Here is a 16,957-nt window from a genome sequence, read left to right on the forward strand (position 1 = left end):
TCGCTTTGTGAATTTTCTTTTTCGTTTTATTTTTCCAGCTCGGGCAGTCACGTTTTAAGTGGCCTTCTTTTCCACATTTGTAACATCTCCACGTGCTTCTGTCTACCGCTCCCACTGTCTTAGAGCTATCCTGCACATTTCCTCGAAATTGTGATGACATGGCTGATGCACCTCCTGACGTAGCACCACTTGAATCATTAGCATTCACTCGCTTTTGTTCTTCATTTATTAAAGCTTGCTGAACAAACTTCAGTGTCAGGTTGTCAATCTTAGTTTCCAGTGCAGTGACAATTGTAGCATAACTTGGTGGCAAACTACCCAGCAGTGTTACGATTTGATCTTCCTCCTCAATTACAGATCCAATTGCTGTGAGCTGATCAGTCAATTCCTTCATTTGTTTTAAATGATCAGTTAAAGCACCTCCTTCCTTCATTTCACATCTGAAATATCTTTTCTTCAGGAACAGTTTATTTGCCAAAGTGTCTCTCTCAAAATGGGCTTTCAGCGTATCCCACGCCTCTTTGGGAGTTGTACAGCTTGTTATCAGGTACAGCTGGGGTGTACTTACATTCAGCACTAACATGGAGAATGACTTCTCTCTCCGTCGAGTGAATTCAGCCTGTGCTGCTGCATTAGCACCTGCAGCTAGCGTCTCCGTCTCCATTAGCATGCCCCATAGTCCTTTAGCCTTTAGCAGGTGCTCCATCTGAAACTTCCATGTTGCCCAATTCTCCGGTCCGCTCAGCCTGTCAATAAACAGCTTATCCTCCATTGTGAAATCCCACAATACTGTTTATATCTTCACACAAAGTCCGTGTACAACAGATTTTTTAGCGACGATCTGGGCCCATAACCTGTTGCAGAGCTTTTATTCACCATGCGTGCGCACACATCAACAGGGTACGCAATAAAAAAACAGGAAGCACTGTAAACTTTTCTTTCTTCTCTAAAACAGTCACTAACGCAGTCAGTAGAGGCAGTATCAATAAATAGTCAAACGGTGCCATCTAGTGGAGAAAACTATTGAAAACTACTGCATCACAACATATTTCACACTTTACACTTAATCCTTTATTCTGTAGAAAAGATATAGATCACCGCTTTTTTAGATTCATTAATTCATCACAGTATAAAAACAGAACAAGTAACATACAAATGTAAAAGAGAGATTGGTAATGTGCTAGGCTGAGGCAAAAAGCCCAAGGGGCTTATACGAGGCCTCTACCTGTAAAATACAGCAAAATATTGTACAAAGATTTAAAATATGCAGAATACATGATTGCAGTCTAAAAACAAAGACAAAGCAAATAAACAGCAGCATGAATAGAATACATGGTATCTACATGATTAAAGAAAAAATAACAAATCTAGAAATATCATTAGGTAATCTGATCAATTAAATGTGTCCTGAGTTTACGTTTAAAATGATTGAATGAAGTAGAGGTAGACGAGATTGCTGTAGGTGTTCCATAACTGTATCTGATGGAGAACTGACACAAACCAGTACGGAACTTCAGGAGATTTAAATGATTAGCCTGTCTTGTATTAAAATGGTGCATATCACTGTTGAACTGAAAAAAATCTTTACATGGCAAAGAAAATGAAACTGGAAGGAACAATACTTTGAAAATAAAATTGCAGGGTTGATATGTATTTAACTTAAAGATGGGTAAAATATTGAGTTGTTTGAAAAGAGGGGCAGAATGAGCAGACCAATTACTGTGTGTGGCAATCCTGCACAATCTTTTTTTTACAACATGTTAAGTTTATGAACATGTGTGTTGTAGGTAGCTCCCCCAATACTATTACAGTAAATGAGATATGGATATATCAAGCTATAATAAAGAGTTGGGAGACAATTTTCCTTCACCAAACAATGGAATTTGCCAATAATACCAATAGATTTAGATATTTTTTTACAGACATGGTTGATGTGGTTTTTCCAGCTTAAACTTTCATGGATAATTACACCAAGGAAGGTTGTTGATGTAACCTGGGTGAGCGGGTCATCTCCTATAGACAGACCGTTGTTAGATTTACAATATATTTAATTTTTTGATGTAAATATAATAAAATTAGATTTTTTTTATATTCAGTGATAGTTTGTTAATTTTAAACCATTTTGAAATGTTTTGTAAATCATGGTTTGCCTTTCCCATTAAAGATGAAAATCATTATGTGAAATAAATACGTTTGTATCATCAGCAAAAAGTACAGGAAACAAGGAGGACGAGGCTGCGGCCAAATCATTTATATAAATCAAAAATAACAGGGGCCCTAGTATAGACCCCTGGGGGACCCCGCATTTTAAGGCGGCCCTCTCTGATGATTTACGGTCAATGATGACAAATTACTGACGGTTATCAATATAATTGAAAAGCCACACATGAGTGATTCCAGCAAATTCATAGTGTAGTAATTTTTGAAGAAGAATATCAAAATTAACTGTGTCAAAAGCTTTGGATAAATCAAGAAAGATTCCCAAAGTGTATTCATTTTTATTGATTGCAGTGTGAATTTTATCAACCAATTGAAGTAAAGCCATTTCTGTAGAAGGATTTTTCCTAAATCCATATTGGTGTTTTTACAGTTTATTACAGTCCTGCAAATGTTTCATCATTCTGTTATAGACCCATTTCTCCAGGATCTTTAAAGGGGACATATTATGGCATTTAATGTATATTTTAAACAGGCCTTGAATGTCTTAAAAACAATCTAAAGCTTGTTTTTTCTACATACATCAGAAATCCAGCCTGTGGGCCGTGTCTATAGTTTTACCGCTTCTAACCCCTTTTTCTGTGCTCCATTCTAAGGGAAGGGGGGGCTATGATAATGAGGCTCTGCGCTGATTGGCTGTTTGAATGACGTGTAGCAGGGGAGGAGACAAAGCGTCCCTCCGGGGAGAAGTGCTGCTGCTGCGTAGCAAAGCGTGTCCACGGCTCTGCGTTAAATCGACACGTACCCTACGCCGTAGGCTCTGCGTTGGTGTAACGCGGAACCATAAATCAGCCTTTAGTCACCTCGTCTTCAAACAGGAAGATTGAATTTAATTCTAAACAGGTACACCACGGTTATTTACTCCAATTCCTCATCATTTCACTTCTTATGTTACAAGACAAATGAATCATGTAACTGTAAAGAAATCACAACACTGAATTTTCACAAATGGCAACTTTATTGTTAAAATATATAAATAAAATGTATGCACTATTGCTGGCTCAAGGAAGGACCGTGCGTCTTCTGAATGTGAACAGCTCCAGGTGCTTGGAAGATCTGAAACCACAGAAGAAAAATGTATTACGGTACTAATAGAGCCCCGAGCCCGGGGGGCCGGCTCCCCGGAGCCGGTTCCCCCGGAGCCGGCGGGTTCGGATCTCCAGGCTCGGAGCTCCGGGTTCGGAGTTCCGAACCCGGGGGCTCCTCGACGGTCCGGTCCGTGAGCAGCCCCCGCAGCTCCGTATGCGGCCCCGGTGCTCCGGAGCTAAGCTAAATACTTAGCCCATGCAAAGATCATACAAATATAAATGACATAAAAAAAACGGAACTTACCGCTGACTCGTGTCAGTTACCGGGTCCGTGCTGTGGGATCTGATCCTTTTATGAGGGTAAATGTCGATGCAAAATCTCATTTCTACTCCCCCTCGCTGTTCAGCAGCCACCGCTGCTGAACAATGGCGGAAGCTCGAGCGGCCGGCTGAGCTGGTTGTGGGCGTGGTTTCAGCAGCGGAGGAGACCGAGGGCGTGGTTTGCATTTTGGTGATGTAAAGAAAATGCACAAATCTAAACGGCTCACAGAAACCACATGACACTGGGGGACTCTGTAAGGTGGGGGGGAGCAGACCTTGCAGATTTTCATGGGGTATCATCTTTTCTGTGTTGGCAGGGTGAGGGGAGACCACTTTATATATGTTAAAACAAGAAAAAGTGTGTTTTTCATAATAGGTCCCCTTTAAGAAACCTGGGAGAACAGAAATGGACCGGTAGTTACTAAATACACTATGGTCTCCAGATTTGTAAACAGGGACTACTTTGGCAATTTTGAGGTAATTGGGTATTATTCCAGTTTCTAGAGATTTGGTGAAAATATGGGTCAAGACTTAGCAATTGAATGTCTAGTTTTCATAATTAAGTTAGATCTGACCTCATCATGACCAGCAGCTGATTCTTTCAGGCACATAATTATGTCCAAGATTTCCATCTCTGTAAGAGGCTTGAAGCTCTGAATAGAAGGATGGGAACCTGTCAGAAACTCAGATGGAGACCCGGCTATAAGAGTTATCCTTTCTGAAAGAACTGTACCAATATTAACAAAATAATTGTTAAAAACATATGCAATGTCAGATGGGTCAGAGTAGACTCTATTTTCATCAACAAATTGAGATGGAAGAGTGGCTGTAGACTTATTCATAGTTAGAAGCTGGTTAATGACTCCCCAGGTAGTTTTTATGTTATTAGAAGCCTCATTGAATTTGTCGGAAAAGTTATTTTTCTTGGCAGTTCTAACAAGATGATTATAATTGTTACGAAATGTCTTATAATTTTCTATATTAATTGGGGATGAATTACTGGTGAATTTCTTATACAATCTATTCTTAGCTTTCAGAGACTTATGGAGATCTGGTGTAAACCAGGGTTTTCTAAATGCAGAGACCTTGTTTGCTTTTTTGCTGACAAGAGGAAAGCACCTGTTGTAAGACTTGAAAAATGACTGATATGCTTGTTCAACATCATCATGGGTGTATCCATCATCCCATAGGATGTCATCAACCTGCATGTCAAACCGGTCAACATTTATTTTGTTATACACTCTATAACTTAGAACTAGAACTAGCAAGATGTGAGATGACACTGGAAAAAAACACGACGGTTGGAGGATGTTCATATAGGTGTTCATATGCAGTACTTGTAGTTAGATCATTATATATGACGCGGAAGAAGCCATTTCTAGAACAACAACTTTATTCTTCAACTGTCTCGATACCAAAGCAGTAACACAAGAGTACAGTCACAGTGCCGCCTAATGGTCACACAGAGTAATGCACTTGTTTTCAAATATATACAACATAGATGAAGAGGAAGACTGAAGATTAAGGACAAAGTTTTAACCTCACAAATACAACCAAACACTGGGAAGCAATTTTGACTTGTTATAATCCTATCTTTTTGTCCCTTTTTGTAATTCCAGAACTCCCACAAGAAAATGTTTGTAAGGTGGAGGAGGACGGGGTTTTCAGTGACCAGCACCTGGATAACCTGGAGAGGAGCTGCAGCCCGGACCAGGAGGAACCAGGGCATCCACAGACTACAGAACTGGAGGAAGACTCCAGCGGTCAGGAGATGAAGCACGAGGACGTAGAGGTGGATGTCTCATTGGTCAATGTCGCTGATGTGAGAATTGAAAATGGTGAACCAGGACCAAACTGTGTCCAGCTGCTGTTGCACACTTCTCCTGAAGCTCAAAACAAAGATGAGGAAGGAACTGAAAGTTTACGCTCAGACTCCAGTAAAACTGCAGATCCGGAGCCAATGAGGCGACACGGTGACCACGAAGATGCTGCTGTCCCGTCAGACAGCAACTGTAAATCAAAGCTGACCAGGACCCACACGGGGAAGAAGGCATTTTCTTGCAGCACTTGCAGGAAAGAGTTCAGTAAAAGTAGTATTTTAATGGATCACATGAAGATCCACACTGGCGAAAGGCCGTACCTGTGCAACACCTGCGGAAAATCGTTTAGAAAATCATCAATGCTCAAGAAGCATAAAATGATCCACAAGGGCGAGAAGCTCTATATCTGCAAAACATGTGGAAAGAGTTACACGCAACGTTCCACCCTGGTGATTCACTCGAGGACCCACACCGGTGAAAGGCCGTACCCGTGCAACACCTGCAGCAAAACCTTTACTAATTTATGGGATCTTAGACGCCACATAACCACGCACACGGGTGAGAAGCCCTACATCTGCAAAACATGTGGAAAGAGTTACAGGCAAGATTCCCACCTGCTGGTTCACTCGAGGATCCACACCGGCGAAAGGCGGTACCTGTGTAACATCGGCGGAAAATCGTTTATAAACTCATCACATCTTAAACGCCACATAACCACGCACACGGGCGAGAAGCCCTACATCTGCAAAACATGTGGAAAAAGTTACACAGAACGTTACAACCTGGTGGTTCACTCGAGGACCCACTCCGGCGAAAGGCCGTACCTGTGCAACACCTGCAGTAAAACCTTTACTAGATCATCACATCTTAAAAGCCACATAAACACGCACACGGGCGAGAAGCGATATTTGTGCAAGACGTGCAACAAAGGTTTTAGCCGCAGAATGGGTTTGCTGAGTCACATGAAAAATCACCCGGAGGAGAAGTCTGGTGACTCGTGACAAATGAAGCTCATGTCATCGTCCTCCGGGGGCAGCTGTTCACTCCTGTCTGACCCACAGAAGAAGAACCCACAGAAGTCCAACCACCACCTCCTGTGGCTGATGAGCCTAATCCCCTCCCCACAAGGGTTGCAGGTTCAACCCGGATTTATGCTTCTCCGTCAACTTGACGCAGAGGGAACGATGTGGTCGTGTACTTTTTTGTAAAGTTCTGCATTGAGTTTGTTTGAATCCCTGTTCCTTCTTAAAATTGTATTATTTTTTGCTGTTGGTAACTTACCGTCTCCACCGTGCAAATAAAGAGCTGTTAGTATGTGCTGAAGTTTCTTTAAACGTGACAGTTTATTTCGTTCATCTACAAAGCCTCTCTCACACGTCCTTTTTCCCGTCTGTTTATTCTTCACTCACATTCTCTTTGTAAAGTTAATCTGCAGCTCCATGTTGTTAAACTCTCTCCATCTACTCCGTTCAGAGGTTATATATTGTGATGTTATCCATAGTTTGCTGACAACTGTAAAAGGCTTTATGCCAGGAGTCACCAATCCTGGTCCTCGAGGGCCGGTGTCCCTGCAGGTTTTAGATGTTTCCCTGCTTCATTGCACCATGATACAAGTGACTGTGTCATTAACAGAATTGTGGAGCCCTGGATGACAAGCTGATGACGATGATTAATTAGAATCAGGTGTGTTAAAGGAGGGAAACATCTAAATCATGCAGGACACCGGCCCTCGAGGACCAGGATTGGTGACCCCTGCTTTATGCATTTTAAAATCTGAGCTGCACGTACATCAGATTATCGTGATAATTCATGGGACAAACTAAGTCAAAACACTTTTATTCAAATGATCCATGCTGTGTTATTGTAACTATAAGTTACAACATATTTGTGTACGTTTTTCATGTTATTTAAATAATATGAAATTAACAATATTATTGAATCACATGTATAAAGTCAAGTTGTACTAGATTTACAACTCGTCTGACACATGATTTATTATAAAGCTGATGTAGATCTGTCTTGAAGCTGCAGATCTGCAGGTTGGAGAGCAGGAAGAAGAGGGAGGATCATCGGGATCAGATTCCAGGAAGAGGACAGACTTTGGATTTAACCCTTTTATATCAGACATCCGTTTAGAAGTAAATGTCTTTTTACCTCAACTCATATTTAGTCAGAAATAATCATGAAAATGTAATTAAGTTTTCATTTTAGATGGATGAATCATTTTATTGTTTATAATTCTGGAATATTACACTCTCCATATGTAGAAAGAGCAGCAGTGCCCCCTGGTGGTGAGTTATAAAAGCTCAACATAAACTCAAGCGTGAACAATCTATCGTAATAATAATAATAATAAAAACACAAATAAAAAAAGACTTTAGTGCATCAACAAGAGGAAAGTTGTCAGTGATCCAGATTATTGGTACAGCGTGATCAGTACAACCAGCATTTAGCTCAGAAAACAATGTTGAAAGAGAAATGTCATCAAATGAAGTTGAAAAGTGGAGATGCACTTTTGTCCTTTATCCTCAACTTCCTCAATCACGTCATTTTGATCCAGTTTGTTATTTCACTGGTCTTGGCTTCATCAAATGACACATCCAGGGACAGAAGCCGTGCATAGGTGTTCATCCTGTCCAGGTGTTGGAAGGTGAAGTGAAGCCGAAGCCATCGCTTCATCCACTGATCTGTTGGCACGGTAGGAAAACTGATAGGAATCCACTGTGTCAGGAACCATGGAGTTGATGTGGGTTAAAAAAAGATGATCTGCTCTGTTGGTCTCTGGAGAAGGTTTAATGAAAATGTCTCTCCACATTTCTAGTCCATGAAAGAAGCAGATTTTATGTCCATCAAATGCAGTGTCCATTGTTTTTGATAACTTCCTGCCACAAGGAGCCTCAGAGACTGAAGCACAGGTTGGAGATTCCTTCTGTAGCAGAAACTTGCACTTCCTCAAAACCTTGTGCAACAAGCCTGGCTTTTGGTACCAGTCCATTTTCCATCTCTTTCAAAGTGCAAACTCAACGAGTGGAGATGCACTTTTGTAATAATAATTACAATAATAATAAAAATAATATGATAATGGAGGGTGGACTTTGCTGTTTCAGAGCCGAGACCACTTGCCTTCATGGAGAGGGACATGAATTCCTTCATGAATAAGGACTAAAAATAACGTTAAAGGTATTTGGAATATATTGAATGATGCCATTTGGAAAAGTTCAAGACAGACTAATTATCCACAATATTTAACCAATAACGATGAAGTCATTAATGATATGAATGAGGTGGTTAATAATTTTAACAGGTATTTTGTGAGTGTTGGACCAAAGCTGGCAGAAAAATGTGTGATCCTGGATCAGCTGATGGATGGAAGGAAACATTAATAAGTAGAAATCCAGATTCAATGTTTCTCACAGCTGTGGAGGAGAGAGAAATCATAGATATTGTAAGTAAATGTAAAAACAAGGTGTCAACTGACTGTGGGGATATGACAATAGTCAAAAAGGTTATTGATGGATTGTTAACTGACATACAGCTGTAATCAGTCACGCAGAACTGGGACATTTACAAAAAAAAAAATGAAAACTGCAAAAGTCATCCCACTGTACAGAACTGGAGACAGACACCAATTCACTAATTACAGGCCTGATTCTTTACTCCCAACATTTTCTAAGATCGTAGAAAAAGTATTTATTTACAGGTTGGACAAATTAATGCCAATCAAAAGGCCACGCCCCTAATTACGCATTAAACTTCTTGCTTTATATAATTCCAACCTGCCACAATACGAGGAAAAAGAGGCTTCAAACCCCTGCAGAAAACCTGTGGGTGATTCATGCATGAATGAACCGTCATTCTGAGTTTGGGGGTTAGTTTGGGATCTTTATTCCCTCTAGTGGTTAAATGTTGGAAACTGCAGCTTTAAATGTGACTTGTATATCTATATATTTCACACCAAAATCAGTTTGATAGTTTGATCAGTTTGATATTTAAATATTTTAATGTCTCAAAGACTTACCATGTGTATTATTTTGAAGCCCATTGCAATAAAAGTTTCTTCACAACATAATTGATTTATGACAAATAATAAAGAACACATGAATAAAAAATATTTTTCTTTTATATATTGATATTAACAATCAGAAGCTTATCATATAAATTGCGTCAGCTCTCATTGTGTCGGAAAAACTAAAACTCTTTCTAAACCTTCTTGCTTGTGTTGTTTTCTCAGATGTAAATCACTTTGGATAAAAGCGTCTGCTAAATGACAGAAGTCGTAGTAAACCAGTGATGAAAAGAATGTTGTATGCATTTTGTTCTAATTACTTTCGTTGGTAAATGAAATACTTACTGTAACTGCGAGAAGGAACTATGTCATTTGTTCAGACTCCACTGCAGCCCTTCAGAGTTTGACTTCAAATAAAACAATAAGAGAAGATCTAGTGTTGGAAATATTAATGGTGTTGTGGAGGTTATGCAGAACTGGAATTACTGTGCAGTTTTGTTGGGTTCCTGCCCACATGGGTGTTGATGGCAATGAGAAAGCAGACAATATTGCTAAAAGAGCATTGAAATTGAGTAGTGAGGTAATTATGGAAATTCCTTTTGGTAAAGGTGAAGCAAAATCATGAATTAGAAAGGCAGTGAGGGATTCATGGCAGAAGGTGTGGGACAACGGTGTAAAAGGGAGACATTTTTATAACATACAGAAGTCAATTAACGTGAAGGTTTTCAAAGGAAAGTGTAGGAGAGAGGAAGTCATCATTTCTAGATTAAGATTAGGTCATACTAGTTTAAAATCAACTCTGTATTTAATGTCAAAGTCCGTGTCTGATAAATGTGATGAGTGTGATGTCACAGAGAATGTAGAGCATGTGATTCTTAAATGTGGCAAGTATGAGGTAGAAAGGAACGCTTTAAGAGACAGGATGTACGAGCTGGGACGGGAATGGAGTTTAGTAGGTTATTAGGGAGGAGTGAGGTGATGAGGGATTGTTATAAGGAAATCCTTGTCTTTCTTAAAGATGCAGGGATAGATAATAAGATTTAAATGTGATTATCTTATTTTATTTAGGTATTTCCTTTTTCCCCCCCTTTAAGTTAGACTGTAACCTGGTGTAATAATGATCCTGATGTTACACACTCCGGTACAGCAGGTGGCGGTAGAACCTAATAACGTTGGTTGTGATCCGCCATTAAACCTAGAGAAGAAGAAGGAGAGGACGGTTCTGTTGTTTCCTTTCTTTTTCCTCTTCAACAATGTCTAAGGTGAATCATCTGAGAGAGTTTATCGGTCAGCGACTAACAGCAGCTGCTGTAGAAATATTGTCAGTGTTTGAAAAAAGCATCTTGGAGTATGAAGAAGAGCTCGACCGTCAGCGCAGACTGTTGGACCTCGCCTGGAAACCTGAAATCAGACTCCACAGAGTCGGTACGTAACCCTGGAAAGTTGAATGAATGAACACATGAGTATGACTCCTACAAGATCCCTTTGTTTCCAGTTAAAAGCCGTGGTGATGAAGCAAACCAACTAAATGGGAAACTCCCCAGCTCAAGCAGCTGCTGATGTGGGATTCGGAAACATCCCGAACTAACTTGTTGTTCTGTTTACTTGGTGCTGCCTTTCATGCTCCATTCACACTCTGGACCAGACTGATATTTCATACTTTATGAATTAATGAATGGATGAATTTTTATCTGGAACATTTATATAAAAAATAAACAGTAACATCTTCATATTCACATATGTTGGAAAAAAGGAGTAGGAAGAAGTTTACACTTTTTCCTAGTTCCTACCCCTTTATAACTCTATAAATTTACATTATTGCTATTATTATATCTACACAATATCCATATAAATATAGTCTATATAAATACTACGTAAACATTCCTATTACCACATAATTATCCATATAAGTATATAGAAAATATAAATATTACATAAATATTATATCAATATATAGAAAATGCAAATATTTTATAAATCTATATAAATATACACTATATAACTACATAAATATCCCTATAAATATATATATGCTACATACCTAATACATATATAACATATATTACATAATTATAACTATCCCTCTCAACATATAATATATACTACATAAATATCCACATAAATATCTAAACATATCTTAAGCAAGTATAATATACCATTTTTCCCTATTTTATTTGTTTCTCACACTCGTTACCCCATTTCCTCTTCCATATACCTGTTTATAAATCATTTTTTGTATCTCTTTTTAAACAGATTTATGTTAGTACCTTTTCATTTCCAGCTCCAAACTGTTCCACAGAGTCTCCACAGTTCCATATGCACATGTTGCACATTGTTGTTCTTACTTTATGTTTTCTAAAATTAGATGGTAGTAGATTATTCCTTGCTTTGAACTAGGGCTGGGCGATATGGACCAAAAGTCATATCTCGATATTTTCTAGCTAAATGGCGATACTCGATATATATCTCGATATTTTTTCTGTGCCTTAATTGGGGTTTCCCCCAAAGCATTATAGCATAGCATCTCTGTTAGCTTCATTTTTTTCTGAGGCAAACCCTTAAAAAAACAGTCAGTTTTAATACAAAGCCTCGTGCCAAATGTCACACAGGTTCCTTTATTAACAGAGGTCTGCACAATATCAAAATGTATAAAACAAATGAAATAAAAATAAACTGCCTGCATATATAGAATAAAAATGCTTCTTGAATAAAATAAAACAAATATCCCTTTCCTGCATAACAATTAAATTAAAATACACTGTGCAATTAATACAATGTAGACAGTAACAGGCAGACTTTTCCACTGAGGTTGACAGTTGTGCAAATAACAAAACATTTGTGCAAATCTCAAATAAAACATTCAAGTCAATTTGTCACAAAATAAGCTATATCAAAATCATAAAAAAAAAAAAAAATGTAAAAAAAAAAAAATTTTTTTTTTTAAATCGATATAAACGATATTGTCTCGTACCATATCGTGTTTGAAAATATATCGATATATATTAAAATCTCGATATATCGCCCAGCCCTACTTTGAACATTATTTGCGCTGTTTTGTATTTAACCAGATCCATACATTTCTTAACTAGATCCATACATTTCTTTAGACTTAATCGTTTATTTAGTAGAAAAGATGCAGATCACAGTGGCTCCGTGTAAGATGTGAGATGACACTGGCAAAAAACCTGATCGTTGGAGGATGTTCATATAGGAGTTCATATGCAGGACTCGTAGTTAGATTGTTATTTTTTTATTTTATTTATTTTTTCAAAAACTTTATTTCACAAAAACATGAAGTTTACAAATTATATATCTTCAACAGAACATAGAAATCACATTTCATGCCAGGGGGGATAAGAGTTTACAAGAAAACATTAAAATGAGCACACATATTAATAGTTTTGATCGCCTTTTGATTAAGAGAAAATTTAATGCAGTCTGTTTTAGCTCATTGTAATAAGCAACAAAAGAGGGTTTTCTATGTGTAAATTTACATTTGTGAATGTGAAATTTTGCCAACAGTATGACGAGGTTAATAATGAATGTTTCATTGGGTTTTGCCTTAATCCTGTCAAAGTCAAAGAGTCCAAACAGCACATCCCCCCCAAAACAAATTAAATTCTTCTTCAATATTGTTAACAATAAAATTACATATATCAATCCAGAGGTTTTGGACAATGGGACAGAGCCAAAATAAATGAGTAATTGTTTCAATATTTACAGAACAGAAAGCACATTTCACATCAATGTCTATTTTAAACCTTTTAACAATATGATCATTAGAAGGATAAAATCTATGAATTAGCCAATATGATCCATGTACCTATTCCAGTGTGAGACCACATAAGGAACTGTGGTGACATCCTGTCTAAACAAGAATATAATCAACTTATTGTTCTTACCATGGTTACAGGACAAACAGATTTTGCCAATTGGAGTATCAGTCAATGATAACAGGGATAATTGTTGGGTTTCCACTCTTGGTTGAGATCTAAAAAACATGCAAACACCAGAAGGGATTGCTCCAAATACTTTTGCAAAGTCGCCAGGTGACACAGGAATATTGTATTCTGCTAGAAACTCATTATAGGAGTAGAGAAGACCGTCCCTGTTAAACAACTGAGCTACATATACAATGTTGTTATTAAACCCGTATTCAATAAATAGGGATTATGTTTGAACAATATGGGCCAAATCCACAAAAGGATTGCGCGTCTTTTGCGGCCGCTAAACCGGTGCAAATGAGACAAAAAGAGAGCGTCTATATCACAAAGCACCCGCAAAGGGCGAATTGCTCCACAAACTGCGCTGCCAAGCAAATAGTGGCAGTCTGCGCCGGTGCCATTTGCATGCATGTAAATTAGGTAATATTCATACATTCGGCTCAAAATTGCCCCCTTTCTATGCAAATAAGCCTCATTGCAAAAAGCGCCTAATTCACAAAGGCCAGCGCTATTTGCCACACGCAAAAATAGTGGCGCAAATACCGTCTTTCAGAAGCGTGTATTAAACTGCGCGCAAACTCCTCACTCCCCGTCTGTCTCTGTTTCTCTCTCTCTTCAATATCATTCAAGCCTGTGTGATACTGAATGATATTAAGGGTGAAATCTACATTCAGACGTGACTGTAGACAATCAGATCAAATGGGGTTGTGGACTTATCGGATTTAAAAATAAAAGTAACAGGACGGAGTTCAGGATTCATCCATACATAAGGGGCTGCTTTATTACAAACAATTCCACCATATAAACATATAAATCTAGAATGTGTGTGTTTAACAGCTGACCTGTAGGTGTGTGTAGCAAAACAAAGAACATGAATTACCATTAGATCCTGATCTGATCCCGATCCAGTGTTAATGAAGTTACCGGTGCTGTGCCTTGTGCGTAAATGCGCACAGCCTCTTAACATTTGACATTTCATTAACTTATGTCATACAGACACTGAGGTCTTTTGATGTGTGTGTGAAGATGATGGCTATGTTCTACCACACGATGGTGGCCAGTGCACTCGTTTTTGCTGCTTTGTGTTGGGGGGGCAGCCTTGCAATCAAAAGCACCAGGCGACTGAACAAACTGGTCAAAAAAGCGGGCTCAGTATTGGGCAGGAGTCTGGACCCGCTAACATCTGTGATGGAGAGGGACACACTGAACAAACTCAGTGCTATAATGGACAATAGCAGACAGCGTCTCCACAGCCTCCTGGAGCAACAGAGGAGCAGGAGCAGCTGCAGCGGTCGCTCCTCTCATTGCGCTGCGGAACGGAGCGGTTCAGGAGATCCTTGCGTCCCCGCAGCAATAAGACTGTTTAACTCGTCCTGAACTCACTTTACATGATATTTGTTTAAAAACCTTATATGTTTATTTTAATATTATGAATGTGCTTTTATTGTCTGAATGGAAGTGTGGTTGATTTTGATGTTTATGTTTTGATGAGCTGCTGGACGGTTGAATTTCCCTTTGGGGATGAATAAGGTTCGTTCGTTCGTTCGTTCGTTCGTTCGTTCGTTCGTTCGTTCGTTCGATGGATCTATCTATCTATCTATCTATCTATCTATCTATCTATCTATCTATCTATCTATCTATCTATCTATCTATCTATCTATCTATCTATCTATCTATCTATCTATCTATCTATCTATCTATCTATCTATCTATCTATCTATCTATCTATCTATCTGCATGCGAAATACTAGAAGTACAAATACGTGAAAGTTGAGGCTATTGTGCTCTCTGCAGTTTTCATTATGGACCAATCTGTGTGCTGAAATACGGAGAACACTGGAAACAGCTCCGCTCACTCAGACCAGTGCAAATTGCACTCAGCCGCAAAACTTTATGGGCGTGTTTGCTCCGGTATATCATTAGAGCAAAATCTTTTGTGAATAGGACCTTAAAGCTGGGCAAATTGCGGGCGCTAATGCAGCGCAATTCACAGCACTATTTGCGGGCGCAATCTATTCTTTGTGGATTTGGCCCTTATGTCTTTGTTGTTCCATATGAGGTATTTGTGGGGTGAAAAGTTGTGTTTGAAAATAAGAGACCATGACAGGAAGGCCTGACGGTGAAAGGAAGACATTTTTATTGGGATTTTATCAATATTGTTGTTAAAGGTAAAAAAAAGTTTAATCCACCCAGTTTTGACAGAATATGGAAGGGTAGACATTCCAGATAGAGTTAGGATTTTTGAAGAATTGTTTCAACCAATTTTATCTTAAATGTGTTATTTAGGGTGCAGAAATTTAGAAAATGTAGTCCACCATTTTCATAGTCATTCATTAAAACAGATTTTTTTCAGATGATGAGTTCTATTTTTCCACAAGAAGTTGAGAATCAGCCTGTCAATCTGAGTAATACGTTTGTTGTCCACGAACAGAGACAGAGATGCATATGTTAAGCGTGATATTCCTTCCGCCTTGGTGAGTAGAACTCTACCTCTAAGAGAGAGAGCCCGTAATAGCCACTGGTTAGTTTTTTTTGTTGGTCCTTAGTTATTGTAATACCCAAGTTAACAACTTCATTTTTGACTGGGACACTACAAATTGATGTTTTATCAGAATCCTTAATGGATATAATTTCGCATTTATTAAGATTCAGATTTAGGCCAGAGGCCTTGGAAAACTCATTTATGGTGTTTATTGCAATAGAAACTTGATTTTCATCCCGAAGAAAGAGTGTGGCGTCATCTGCTAGTAGATCAGACTTGTTCCCGGTGCATGTTGGACTCCGGCAGGGCTGCCCTTTGTCACCGGTCCTGTTTATTTTTATGGACAGGGTTTCTAGGCGCAGCCAGGGGCCGGAGGGGATCCGGTTTGGGAACCTCAGGATTTCATCTCTCTCGATTTACCGGTCAATCTACGCACCTACCCTCACCTATGGTCATGAACTTTGGGTAGTGACCGAAAGGACAAGATCGCGGATAAAAGCGGCCGAGATGAGTTTCCTCCTCAGGGTGACTGGACTCCCTTAGAGATAGGGTGAGGAGTTCGTTCACCCGGGAGTAGCTTGGAGTCGAGCCGCTGCTCCTTCACATTGAGAGGAGTCAGCTGAGGTGGCTTGGACATCTGTACCGGATCCTCCTGGACGCGAGGGAGGTGTTCCAGGCATGTCCCTCTGTTCCCCTTCTGTTTTTTATTCCAGATAACGCCATGGCACTCTAACATTGTCAGTCGCTACTCTTGGACTATGCAGTACAGCGGAACAGTCTGGAGTAGAGCTAGTTGGATCAGGACTTGTTAGTGTCTTGCTCCACGTGATACGAGTTCTCTGGTGTGATGTCACCAGGTGTCAATGGAAATGAAGTCTCTCTTGTTTTGAGTAGAGATGCACCGATCAGGATTTTGAGGGCCGATCACCAATCTCGAAAACCAGTATCTGCCGATCCCGATTTTGCCGATCACCGATCACAGCGAGAAATCCATAAATTTGTCAATATTGTTGTCTCATGTACATGACACTGACATTGTATTATTAGGTATAAAAATTAGGAGAATTGAGTGTTTTATTGCATGTGAGGCAATGAGCAATATTTCCCCCTCTAGAGACTCTTAGAGATGACTTAGACTC

The 16,957-nt window shown here is 39.2% G+C and overlaps 1 protein-coding gene across 1 annotated transcript in view; it reads left to right on the forward strand.

Moving 5' to 3' along the window:
- LOC133440714 (zinc finger protein 62 homolog) overlaps positions 1-16,535 on the forward strand; it is a 36,051-nt gene extending 19,516 nt beyond the window's left edge. Inside the window, exons 6-7 of the mRNA XM_061718033.1 lie at positions 5,680-6,365; positions 16,532-16,535. Coding sequence (XP_061574017.1) covers positions 5,680-6,365; positions 16,532-16,535 — 690 coding nt within the window. The remainder of the gene's footprint in view (positions 1-5,679; positions 6,366-16,531) is intronic.
- The last annotated feature ends 422 nt before the right edge of the window (positions 16,536-16,957 follow it).

This window comes from Cololabis saira, chromosome 3, assembly GCF_033807715.1.
Source record: "Cololabis saira isolate AMF1-May2022 chromosome 3, fColSai1.1, whole genome shotgun sequence".
NCBI lineage: Eukaryota > Metazoa > Chordata > Actinopteri > Beloniformes > Belonidae > Cololabis > Cololabis saira.